Genomic DNA, 14,182 nt, shown 5'->3' on the forward strand with positions numbered 1-14,182 from the left:
CCAAAAATAAAAAGAGGGATCATACAAAAGGCATGTTTTGTTCTATTAAGTACTGACCTGAATAAGATATTTCACATAAAAGATGTTTATATATAGTCCACAAGAGAAAATAATTGTTGAAATTATAAAAATGACCCTGTTCAAAAGTTTACATACACTTGATTCTTAATAATGTTTTGTTACCTGAATGATCCACAGCTGCATTTTTTTGTTTAGTGATAGTTGTTCACAAGTCTCTTGTTTGTCCTGAACAGTTAAACTGCCTTCTGTTTCTCAGAAAAATTATTCAGTTCCCACAAATTCTTTGGTTTTTCAGCATTTCTGTTTATTTGAACCCTTTCCAAAAATTACTGTATGATTTTGAGATCCATCTGAAGGACAACTGAAGGACTCATATGCAACTATTACAGAAAGTTCAAACACTCACACTCACTTCTGATGCTTCAGAAGGAAAAAACGATGCATTAAAAGCCGGGAGTGAAAACTTTTTGAATTTGAAGTTCAGGGTCAATTTCACTTACTTTGTCTTCTGGAAAACATGCAAGTATCTTCTGTAGCTTCTAAAGGGCAGTAGTAAATGGAAAAAATCTGATATTTAGGCAAAATCAGAAAAATGTACACATTCTCATTCTGTTCAAAAGTTTTCACCCCCGGCTCTTAATGCATCGTTTTTTAATTCTGGAGCATCAGTGAGCGTTTGAACCTTCTGTAATAGTTGCATATGAGTCCCTCAGTTGTCCTCAGTGTGAAAAGATGGATCTCAAAATCATACAGTCATCATTGGAAAGGGTTCAATTGCACAAAAATGCTGAAAAACCAACAAACTTGTGGGACCTGAAGGATTTTCCTGAAGAACAGCAGGCAGTTTAACAGTTCAGGACATCACAAAACTTTTGCACAGGGTCATTTTTATCAATTCAACTATTATTTCCTCTTGTGGACGAAATGTAAACATCTTTTATGTGAAATATCTTAATCAGGTCAGTGCTAAATAAGAAATAGCATGCATTTGTATGATCCCTCTTATTTTGGTCAAATAATTAATATTTTGCCGATGTATGTAAACTTTTAACTTCAACTGTATATGAATAATCTAATAGTAAGACATAATGATATCCAAAACCTTAAATGAAAATCCGTATGTTAGACTTCTTCATGGGGTTTTTAACCTCATGTCTTGCAGTTGAAAAATAAAACTTCATGTCTATTTTATGTGTCAACAACCCACAGCCAACAGAATCCCAATGGCGAAAGACCTGTCACTCAAACCTGGCAGAACTTCCCCTTAACAAGTCAGCATTGTCTGGTGAATGAATAGAAATGCCTTTAGCTGCTAATGAGGGGCTCCGACCGCATTGATCGGCCTCGTACCTTGATCAATCACACAGGCCTCCTTGAACGTTTTGATGAATGAGGGGTAATCGCGCCAGTACAGATCAATGAAATCCTCCAGTTGCAGGTCCCTAATGAAATGAGAGAAAAAATGATTAGTGGGTAAAAGAGTCATCAAGCGGTCAATATATACACTAAAACTAGTATAAGAGCCAAACCAGAGAGTGACTCACAAGGCACAGTTTAACACACGAGATTATGATTAATGGGATCTGTGGTTTAGTGGCTGTACGTCTCAAAACGTATTACTAATGCTAACTACTGTGGTATTCACTGATATTGTGAATATCACAATGAGTTTAACGTGCTTTGGATTCATCTAAACAGGTTCGAAACATGATCTATCTTTCAGTATAATCTCCTGCTTCTTTCCAGTTTCTCAAAAAATATGGGTTTTACCTCAGTCAATATCAGATACCTAATAATGTGTACTGCCATTATAAATATGAATTAATAAAATGATAAATTTAGCTTTGGTTAAGAATGAATTGAGAATAAATGATGGTTTTAAACTGACTGTCAACTACTAAAGAAAATCTCACAGTGGATTGAATATCTGACAATGTTGACAAAAAATAGAAAAATTAAAAAAATTACACTGCCGTTCAAAATTTTTTTTTATGATTTTTTAACGTTTTTTTTTTTTAAATGTTTCTTCTGCTCCTCAAGCATGCATTTATTTGCCAAAAAATACAGAAAAAAACTGTAATATTGTGAAATATTATATCAATTTAAAATAATGGTTTTCTATTTTAATATACAGTAAAATATTATTTATTCCTGTAATGCAAAGCTGAATCGTTTTTATCATCCATTACTCTAGTCTACAGCACCACATGATCCTTCAGAAATCATTCTGATTTATTAACAAAATGCTTATTCATTATTTTTTCCTTTTTTATTCATTAAAGAATCCTGAAAAAAGTATCACAGGTTTCAAAAAATATTATGCAGCGAAAGTGGTTTCTAATATTGATAATAAATCAGCATATTAAAATGATTTCTGAATGAATTATGTTTTAAAGAATATTGAAATAGTGAACTATTATTTTAAATTGCAATGATATTAGTTTTTTTTTTTTTTTGCTTTTTTGATCAAATAAATGCAACTTTGATCAACATAAGAGACTTCTTTAAAAAAAAAAAAAAAACTTTGAAAATGTATCTGATCCCGAACTTTTGAACAGCAGTGTAGGTGTATTTTTTAAATGAAAAATGATCTAGGAATTATACATATTTAAAAATATATATTTATGCTGACAATTTAGCCATTTCTAAAACAGGTTAAATTATGCATCATTTTTTGCACCACGATTCAAGAACTAATTGGTTGAAATTACGGTTTCTGAAGAAAAAAAAAACATTTTAGAGCGAAAACATACATAGAGATATGTATCCAATATCATCAAAATTTTGAGATAAATATTACCCAGCCCTAATACTGACCTACAAACAACAGGCCCAAACAATACGCATAAGCGAAGAGTCAACAGAGGATTATCATTACAGCCTTATCTGGTCTTGTGTATTATAATACAATGCTTTTAAATTTCAAACCCACACGGGTTCATCAAACAGCAGCCAATTAAACTCTCACTGCTGTTTTGTTCATGTCCACATGACAGCATGCACTTGACATTTTATTAAACAATGAAATACATTACAGCTATCTACCCGTCCAAAACTAGGATACGTCACAAAGAAAAGCAGCAATGATAATGTGAAGTGGGAGGTTTGATGAATTGGGTGACTTTGCTTGGAAAAAACAAGTTCAGGTCTGACCCACTTCATTTGTTATTATTCCTATAAAAAAGGGCAAAAAGATGAATAATTACTTAGCCAGCTGTTGCAGCAGACCAACCAGAGCTCTCGCCCCACTCCGCTGCAGCTCATCCAGCTTCAGGTCTTCATAGAGCAGATGCAGAACGTAGAAGAGCACAGGGATGTGAGGGAAGAGGAGGGCGGACGACTCCAAACCCAGAGCTGACTCGTGGTTATCCACTCCACCGGGGGGCGACACCGGCTCCAGGCCATGAACGGTCACCGCAGGGCTCATGGAGACCTGCCAATGGTAATCGGAGCATCGGAGGTATCCCCAGTCCTGTTGATGTCAAACAGATGTAGCCATATGTGACCCTGGACCACAAATCCAGCCATAAGTAGCACGGGTATATTTGTAGCAATAGCCAAAAAATTAATTGTATGGGTCAAAACTATCAATTTTTCTTTCCTGCCAAAAATCATATTAAGCAAGATCACGTTCCATAAAGATATTTTGTAAAACTTAATTTTTAATTAGTAATATTCATTGCTAAGAACTTCATTTGGAAAACTTTAAAGGGGTCATCGGATGCAAAGCTAACTTTTCCATGTTGTCTGAACATTAAAGTCCCCCTGAAATCAAAATTAAAGTTTTTTGGCTTTTAGTATGAATATATTAGCTTTAAGATTATCTATAAGCTAGTGTGCTTAAAAACAATGACAAAATTTGCGTTTACAAGATATGAGCATTCAAAACTTGCAGTCTCGTCACTTCCGCCAATATGAATCAAGGATTTGGATGATATCACCGTGCACTTCAGTTTCTAATCAAACGTTCTGTCCAATCAAATGCTCTCTAGAGTCCGTAGTGTCCCGCCCCCTACACAGAGACGCAATACACGGAGCAGATCATATGAGCGATCGGCATGTATTAAACTACACAGCCTCAGCATGATTATGATCACTATTTCGTTTTAGCAAGAGTTTCATATTGAATCTGTGGGTGATTTATTAGTCTGTGGCTGTCACAAGCTTACAAATGCGGCTTTACTGAGCTCAACGGCTCTGGCCGGAGCAGATATAAATGGAACGCTATTGGCTATTCAAAATTAGTGGGCGGGGCTGGGCGATATGTTTTTGTTTCAGTTAAAAGAACGTCACCACATAGAATAACGCTGCGTGTTTCAAGGCACTTCAGTGGACCTTTAATGTTCAAAGTTTGTTGGCAGTTTGTGTACACAACCACCCTACAATGATAAAAAAAATCCACCCAGTGGTATTATTTTAATCTTTGAAAGTAATATGCACTTTTTAAAATCAGGTCATTCTCAGCTTCTTGTCGTGACGAAACATAGTTGATTGACATGAGCGTCATACCTTAGACCCGCCCTCACCGAGCTGAAACAGTCCGAATACGATCGCCATTGAATGTCTCTAATTGAGCGATTGAGGTGTTTCTGTTGTTGGATGTAATAATGAACATAGCAGTAGTCATTTACTCCTGACATCTGAGCCGCGTAAGAGGCAGAGGACAATGTTACTCGTTTTTTTTTTTTTTTTTAAGTAAAGTGCTGATCCCGATCTATATATGCGTCTATGTTCATGTGATTCATTCGTGATGCAGCTTCACCCACAGCAGAAGTGAGTATAAGGGTTTTTATGCATCTTTGCAAATGGCCTTTCTTAATAATGTGCTTGTTGACAAGTTTCGCCGATAAACGCAGCTAAAGTAAACATTACAGCTCGTAATCCCTCAGCAGAGAGGGGCGGGGCGAGCAGAGCTCATTTGCATTTAAAGGGCCCATGCGATAAAATGAGCTGATATTCTGCAGAGCTGATTTTGACAATATAAAAGAGTGTTTTTTTTACACTACTATTGAGAATTTTTTATTTATTAAATTTATAAGTATATTAGAGACTTTCATTAAGACCCTAAAGAATCATATCAAGCATCTGATGACCCCTTTAAAGGCAATTTAATGCGCTCTCAGATTCCAGATTTTCAAATAGTTGTATCTCGACCAAATATTGTCCTATCCTAACAAACCATATATCAATGGATTAGAAAGCTTATTTATTCAGCTTTCAGAAAACTTACACACATAAAGAAACCTTCAAAACATCCACCACAGGAACTCAGCAAGGTCTATTAGAAATATTATACACCAAATACACTGCCGTTCAAAAGTTTGGGATCAGTAAGATCTGTAATGTTTTTTAAAGAAGTCTCTTTTGCACATCAAGGCTGCATTTATTTGATCAAAAAAAAAAAGTAATATTGTGAAATATTTTTGGAATTTAACATAGTGGTTTTCTATTTCAATATACTTTAAAATACTATTTATTTCTCTGAAGCAAAGCTGAATTTTTCAGCATCCTTACTGCAGTCTTCAGTGTCACACAATCTTTCAGAAATCATTCTAATATGCTGATTTGCTTTTTTTTAGGAACCTGTGATATTTCTTTTCAGGATTCTTTAATGAATAAAAAGTTAAAAAGAACAGAATTAATTTAAAATAGAATTTTTTTGTAACAATATACACCACTGTTCATCACTTTGGGGTCAGTAAATAAATATTTTTATTTTTTTAAAGAAATTAATACTTTTATCCAGCAAGGATGTTAAATGGATACAAGTGAAATAAAGTAAGACTATAGTAAAGACTTATATTGTTAGAAAAAGATTTGTATTTTGAATAGATGCTGCTTTTTTACTTTTTAATCAGAAAAGTATCACAGGTTCCAAAGAAAAAACATGAAGCATCACAACTGTTCCCAGCATTGGCTAAATCGGCATATTAGAATGATTTCTGAAGGATCATGTGACACTGAAGACTGGAGTAATGATGCTGAAAATTCAGCTTTGCATTACAGGAATCAACTATATTTTAAAGTACATTAAAATTAAAATTGAAATAATATTTCACAATATTACTGTTTTTTTTTTTTGTGTGTGTGTGTGTGTGTGTGTGTGTGTGTGTTTTTATCAAATAAATGCATCCTTGATGAGCCTAAGAGACTTCTTTAAAAAAACATAAAAAAATCTTACTGAACCAAAATTTTGAACGGCAGTGTATACTACGATATAAAAGATTGGGATCAGTAGGCTGCATTTAATTAGTCAAAAATACAGTAAAAACAGTAAAAATGTGAAATATTATTACAACTGAAAATAACTGTTTTCTATTTGAATATATTTTAAAATGTAATTTATTCCTGTGATGCAAAGCTGAATTTTCAGCATCATTACTCCAGTCTTCAGTGTCACATGATCCTTCAGAAATCATTCTAATATGCTGATTTGCTGCTCAAGAACCATTTCTTATTATCATCAATGATGAAGACAATTGTTCTGATTATTATATTTGTGGAAACAATGTTACAATATATTCAGGATTCTTTGATGAATAGAAAATTTGAATTAACTTGAGTCTTTGGTAACATTATAAATGTCATTACTGTCAATTTTGCAACCTTGCTGTAATAAAAGTATTAATTTCTTTAAAATGACATTTTCCTGACTCTAAACTTTTAATCAGAAATGTATACAGCAATATTTAGTAGCTTTTTTGAAAAAGAAAAAAAACACAAATCAACATTTCAACCTGCAAATCAAGCTGTTAGGCTACAGATTATTAGATGACAGGGGAGTACAGACGATCAAGGGTCTTTGGCCCCTGACCTTTGACATCTCTAGGGTCACTCACCTCATCTGAACCCGTGTCAGCAGGGCGGGCCTTCTTAGGGGCTATTACTGGAGAGAGAGGCACTTCAAAATGAAGCTGTGGAGATGGCAGTTGTGTTAATGATCATTTAAGATGGACAGGTGCTTCATTCACCATCTGCAAACTTCACTGACAGCTATCAGCAATCGTATAACACAGTTTTGTATAAATTGGTCCAGTTTCACAGACAAGGCTTAAGCCTAGTCCCAGACTAAAGTGCAAGTCTGAGCTGTTTCAAGTGAATAAAAAAAAAACATGCATTGACTTATCTTAAAATATATCAGTGCCTTTGTTTTGTCTCAAGATGTACACCAGTAATTTTGTTTAAATAAAGTTTTTATTTTTTTAATAAAGAAAGAAAGAAAGAAATATAGAAAAATAAAGATTTCTTAATGTATTAAATTAAATTATATTACACATGCAAGCAAATAAGATCTACAACATTTCTGATTCATCTAAAATCACAAAAAAATGTTATCAGAAATAAATTGTACAAGGCAAATATGGTTATATCAATAATTATAATTAAATTTGCAGAAAAAAGTTTTACTGTGAATTAAATTAATCTAATTGATTAACTGATTTTAAAACAATTTTGTATAAATATAATAGTTTAATAAAGGTCTTTTGTAAAATAAAATGCAAAAAAAATAAAACTTATTTTATATCAATAATTACAATTTAATATGTAGAATTTTTTTGAACGTGTATTAAATTAATATAATCGATTAATTGATTGTAAAACATCAGAATGTGAGTTTATAACACATAATTCTGACTTTATTTGTTATTAGGGATGCTCATATTGACCGTTTAGCCGTTAACCGTCAGTAAGAATTTTAACCGATTACTACTATCAGTTAAACGGTTTAAAATGTTTTTTCTATATTTTTTTTTACGTTTGCTGCATGGTAAAAGAAATAATGCTAGAAGTAATCTGTTTACTCACGAGCGCGTGTCGACATGTGCAGTGTGGCTGTACAGACATATTTCGCTTCACCTTCACTTTGTTAACTAGTGTAGTATATGCAACTCAATGGCAAGTGTCGATATTGGGTTATCAGAGAGTGAATCCGTGAGTCAATGTATTCAAATTCTGAATGAATTATAGTCTAGACAGTGCGCAATAGGCGCTTACAGTCACTGGAAAGCTGTCACTCATCTTAAGAGTAGCTCATCGCAATCTCATAAAGTTATTAAAAAAGTAATAAAATAACCTTTACACTGCATAATTAATCTCTTATTTATATAATGCCTACACTTTCTTTGTTGTAATGAGGGAGTTTGTGAACGTGTAGAAATCAATAGAACTGAAACCGGCACATTGAGTGGTGAGTGGATTGTAACATTCTGATAAAATGTCAGAATTACGAGATATAAATATCTGTACTCTTGACATGAATGATTCCTCCCATTTCTTTAGCTCTTTTAAGAGAGCTGTGCTATTATTTACTGGGTTAAATAACTCTGAATGGCCACTGCGATAATGAAATCTACAGATATGTCTGTGATTGGCTATCGCTGAACGCTGTAAAAGCACGCGCTTCTCCACACTCATATGACCAGTGGATGAAAAGACCTGAACCGCAAATTGAAAGGATTTTTGTGATGTGTTTTTGTCACGGATCTAATGGGGCGTTCACACCAGACGCGACTTGCGCGAATATATCGCGCTATTCTCGCGTAGTTGGACGCTTGAACATTTTGAGTTTACTCGCTTCATTCACGCGTGAAATTCGCGTCATTCACGCGTGACATTTACTTCACAACAGACGCGATTTTGTCCTCCTATTTTGTTTCGGATTACTGCCTCCGTCACTACTAGAACAAGCTCCTGATTGGTTAACGCGGCGCAAATTTTCCCCAAAGTTAAAATTTTTCAACTCAATTCGCGCAGCAGGAATGTCTATAGCGTCTTTGCATTGACTTAACATGTTAATCACTCGCTCTTAATGGGGCGTTCACACCAGACGCGACTTGCGCGAATAAATCGCGCTATTCGCGCGTAGTTGGACGCTTGAACATTTTGAGTTTACTCGCTTCATTCGCGCGTGAAATTTACTTCACAACAGACGCGAATTCGCGTCATGGGAGGGGCGTCTGTCACTCGTCAGCGGGAAAGTAGTTGTAAAATAGGTGAATGAGCTCAATTTGCCAGCTTTAGCTTGCTTGTAGTCTCAATATGTATATTTATATGTAGGTCAAATTGAGTAAAGAGCGTTTTTTAAAACTTACCAGATTGTTCGACCTCTTCACTCACTTTCTTCCAAGCAAGATCCTATTTATTCCTGTTTCTATAAAAGTACAAAGATGTATGGTACAGCTCCGAGTAACCACAGACAGCAACAGTGATTTTGTCCTCCATTGTTGTTTCGGATTTCTGCCTCTGTCACTACTACAGCAAGCTCCTGATTGGTTAACGCGGCGCGAATTTTCAATAATGACTGATTGCAGAACAGCAGAACCATACGTCACAGCAGTCACACGGCAGCAGCGCCACGGCACCAGGCTCAGACGGTAGTGGGCGGAGTCTCCTGCTGCAGCCCAATCAGGTCCCACAAAATATCCGTCCTAAATAGTATTCGAAAATAGAATTGGTATGTCCTAAAAAGTATTCCAAAGATTTCCGGACGGTCTACTACAATTTACCTTTAGAATTCGAAGTACGGATTAATGCGCACTCTAACGGCTATTATATTGCCCACAACACATTGAGTGTTGAACGAGGATTTGATTAGAACTACAAATACGCATAAAAAGTGTAAAAAAATACAAACATGGCGTGTATGCGCGACCAACGGATGGGTAGAAAAATGGGGTTTAAGTTATAAATAATCAGTGTGTAACCTTATAAAAATATATATTTAATGTTATTCGCATTATATTTCATGTGCAGCAACATAATGAACTTTTATAATGGCAGAAACAAATGATGAGAGTCTGCTGGCCAAAGAGCCCTTCATGTTTCACTTTGAATTTAAGGATGATATGGACATTTCCTTAATGAGTGTGTGAACAAATCATGCCTCTGGATTAATTGCATGTTTAAAGAGTTTTGATTTATTTTAGGTTTAAACTAATTTAGTTAGGTGAGTAATGTGTGGTTATTATTGTTGTTAAATGTGTGCCTTCTGTGCTATATGTTTTGTTTGATTTTGTAATATTTTTTTTGGAAAATCCAGTTTGTGATGGGTATAGTGTATAGTACATGGTATTATGTACAATGAAAAATTGGTTAATACTGAAATGATTAGGTAAAAAATATAGTTTAACTAAATAAAAACATTCTATTGCTCAAGTTTTGTTTTGTTTTTTGTTTGAGCTTTGTACTCAGTTTATACTGTTTAAAAATATATGGAAAAATATAGACGTTTTTCCTGAACGCGGAGTCCGACTCTTAACTGAAAGAATGCTTTGCATTTCCGGTCTGCATTGTTTCTAGTCAAATTAGGGTATATTCCGAGCTAATAAACTAATGTTAAAACTATTAAAATGTTTTTAAAAAAGCACATGGCTCCATAGCGCCATCACTTGGCAATGTCGCAATGACCGTAATTTGTCAGTGCCTCACTTTAATGAGTGTGTAGATGACACGAAGCAGCGGAAGTTAGCTACATTAAAAACAGATGGACGCTATTTGAATGGGTTCCTATGGAGACCGGAACAGAAAAGCATTCAATCTGACGTTAGAATTCGTAAGGCCGGCGCTCATCGTTTACTCAGGAAAAAGGTCTATAAGTTGATCATTATTTTCACCCACTTTCGATCTCAGATGGAGACTCCGCCCACTACCGTCTGAGCCTGCTGCCGTGGCGCTGCTGCCGTGTGACTGCTGTGACGTATGGTTCTGCTGTTCTGCAATCGGCCCTATCTCAGAATTTTCGCCAAAGTTCAAATTTTTCAACTCGCGCGTCAAACGCCCGAAACGCTCAATTCGCGCCGCCTCATTCGCGTGAATAGCGCCGCAGGAAGGTCTATCGCATCTTTGCATTGACTTAACATGTTAATCACTCGCTCTTAATGGGGCGTTCACACCAGACGCGACTTGCGCGAATAAATCGCGCTATTCGCGCGTAGTTGGACGCTTGAACATTTTGAGTTTACTCGCTTCATTCGCGCGTGAAATTCGCGTCATTCGCGCGTGAAATTTACTTCACAACAGATGCGTATTCGCGTCATGGGAGGGGCGTCTGTTACTCGTCAGCGGGAAAGTAGTTGTAAAATAGGTGAATGAGCTCAATTTGCCAGCTTTAGCTTGCTTGTAGTCTCAATATGTATGTATATGTAGGTCAAATTGAGTAAAGAGCGTTTTTTAAAACTTACCAGATTGTTCGACCTCTTCACTCACTTTCTTCCAAGAAAGATCCTTTTTATTCCTGTTTCTATAAAAGTCCAAAGATGTATCGTACAGCTCTGAGTAACCACAGACAGCAACAGTGATTTTGTCCTCCATTGTTGTTTCGGATTTCTGCCTCCGTCACTACTACAGCAAGCTCCTGATTGGTTAACACGGCACGAATGTTCGCCAAAGTTCAAATTTTTCAACTCAAGTCAAATGCCCCAAACTTTCAATTCGCGCCACACAATTCGCGCGAATCGCGTCATTCGCGCCGCCTCATTCGCGCGAATAGTGCCGCAGGAAGGTCTATCGCGTCTTTGCATTGACTTAACATGTAAATCACTCGCGCTTAACGCGCCATTCGCGTCTGGTGTGAACGCACCATAGACTGGAGCGCTGCCTGTTAACTATCCGTACAGCATGTCGACATGTTAAAAACTAGGTACACAGGTACAGGCTGGTCTGCTATATATTTTTATGTCCGCAAGAAGAACAAGACCGATACCATTCTTCAAAGCGCATAGAAGGATTCAGTGTGTTTTAGTTTTGTCATCTTAATTGGATAGTTATTTAACTTATATATATTTAGTGTAGGCCTATTTATTTTATTCTTTTTTTTATTTTATTCTGGTTTTCTCTGTTTTCAGAAGCGCTGCTGATGCGTGATAATTTGAGTATGTGAATACAGTTTTTGTTGTTGCTCTGTATGCTGCTGTTTGCAAGTTAAAATAAAACATTTACTTGTATTTTTATGTATCATCACAGATACTCGTGCATGCTATTTTTATTTTAAACTAATTTATTATTCTAATTTTATCAGTTAACTCTTAATGTTCGGATAACGAGCAGCAGTTGTCAGTCAGGAAAATTAACCGAAATGAGCATCCCTATGTGTTATAAATATATTTTTTAATAATTTAATTTAATTTAATTTAATTTGTACACCACCAATCAGAAGTATTTCAACAGTAAGATTTTTAATGTTTTTTAAGACCAAAGTACAGCAAAAACGGTAAAATTTGGAAATATTTTTAGCATTTAAATACCAATCATTCCTGTGATCAAAGCTAAATTTTTAGCATCATTACTCCAGTCACATGGTCCTTCAGAAAACAGCATTTATCTAAAATAAATTTTCTGTAACATTATAAATGTCTTTATCATCACTTATGATCATTTAAAGCCTCCTTGCTAAATAAAAGTATTCATTTCTATAATTAACTGGTATTGCAAATAAAAATACGTAGAAAAATTATGATTTATTTATTTATTAAAAGTGTATGCAGGCAATTAGGATCTGCAAAACAAAGAAATTAAATCAGAAATTATTGTACTGTATTGTATATCAATAATTGCAATTTAATTTGTAGAATAAGATTTAATGTGCAGTAAATTGTTTCCTGTGCTTACCTAATATAGATCATTTTTTGTTAAGTTTTATTTCAGTTGAATGCTTTTGTGTTAGATAACCAAAGATTATCTAACATAGAGGTCAAACCAAAGAGACACTCACATTGCGTGTCCACGTCAGTCGTTCTGTGTTGTAACCCATCATTGTCATTAAGCATGTAACAAACAGGTTCCACTCCAGGTGCATGCTGGGACCTCCAGGGGCGTTGTAACTGTTGTACCACTTGACCAGCACTTTCATGGCCGTGTCCTTGGGTAAAATAAACCTGATGGCCTGCAGGCAGCGCTTGACTGTGGGAGTAAAAGAACGATTAGGAGTTAACAGAAGTCACTGACACAATAGTAAGGTGTAGGTGCTTTCTGTAATATTTCAGTCTCTAGATAAGACTTGACTGCCTCCTTGTGAGCCTATGTGACTGTGAACTCATTTTATCATTCACCAGGCTAAAATAACCCAGTAAATAATAGCACAGCTCTCTTAAAAGAGCTAAAGAAATGGGAGGAATCATTCATGTCAAGAGTACAGATATTTATATCTCGTAATTCTGACATTTTATCAGAATTAAAGTTTATAACACAGTATTCTAACCTTCATTTTCAATAAAAAAAAAAAAAGTTTAGTAAAAAAAAAAATACACCATTCTGAATTCCAGGTTAATCCCACAATTCTGACTTTTTTCTCAGAATTGAAAGTTTATAAGACAATTCAGACTTTATTTTTTGCAATTCCTCATTTATATCTCACAATTTTGAGCTAACATTGCACATTTCAGACTTTTTATTAAACTGAACATTTGTAATTTATAAACTGTTAGTTTATAATACACAGTTCTGACTTTTTTCTCAATATTCTGAATTTAAATCTCACAATTTTGAGTTAACATCTTACAATTCAGACTTTTTCTCATAATTTAGAATTTAAAATCCAATATTCTAAGTTTTTAAACAACAAAAATGTTTCTCACAATATTTTTTTTTTCAGAATTCTAAGTTTATAGGACAATTCTGACTTTATTTCTCACATTGGCACAAATTTGAGCTAACATCTATTTCACATTTCAGAATTTTTTTCCTCAGAATTGTTAGTTTATAATAAACAATTCTGACTTTGTTCTTATTATTCCAATTTTATTTCTTACAATGAGATCTTACAATTTACAGTAAGTTTAACACATCTTTTACAATTGCCAGTTTGTATTTCACAATTCTGTAGTTAAAATCTTGCAATTCTAACTTTATTCTCTGAATTCTGAGTAAATATTTTTATTAATGAATACTTTTAATAATATATTTTCTGAATCATTGATGTCTGTAGCACAAAATTCTGACTGTTTTTTAGAATTGAGTTTTATCCCAATTTATAATACACAACTCTAATTTTATTTCTTGCCATTCTGAGTTTCTCTCTGACATTTTTAAGATAACAATCTCACATTTTTCCTCAGAAATGCAATTTAACACATCTTTTGAAATTCCCATTTCGTATTTCACAATTTTGGAGTTCAAATCTACCAATTCTAACTATTTTCTCTGAATTCTGAGTAAATATCTTACC

At 34.6% G+C, this 14,182-nt stretch overlaps 1 protein-coding gene across 1 annotated transcript in view; it reads right to left on the minus strand.

Moving 5' to 3' along the window:
- Positions 1-14,182, minus strand: part of anapc1 (anaphase promoting complex subunit 1) — a 108,433-nt gene that overhangs the window by 57,988 nt on the left and 36,263 nt on the right. The window contains exons 17-20 of the mRNA XM_073834566.1: positions 12,731-12,918; positions 6,861-6,935; positions 3,228-3,493; positions 1,372-1,463 (exon numbers count right to left, since the gene is read on the minus strand). Coding sequence (XP_073690667.1) covers positions 1,372-1,463; positions 3,228-3,493; positions 6,861-6,935; positions 12,731-12,918 — 621 coding nt within the window. The remainder of the gene's footprint in view (positions 1-1,371; positions 1,464-3,227; positions 3,494-6,860; positions 6,936-12,730; positions 12,919-14,182) is intronic.

Source organism: Garra rufa, chromosome 2, assembly GCF_049309525.1.
Source record: "Garra rufa chromosome 2, GarRuf1.0, whole genome shotgun sequence".
In the NCBI taxonomy this organism is placed as follows: domain Eukaryota; kingdom Metazoa; phylum Chordata; class Actinopteri; order Cypriniformes; family Cyprinidae; genus Garra; species Garra rufa.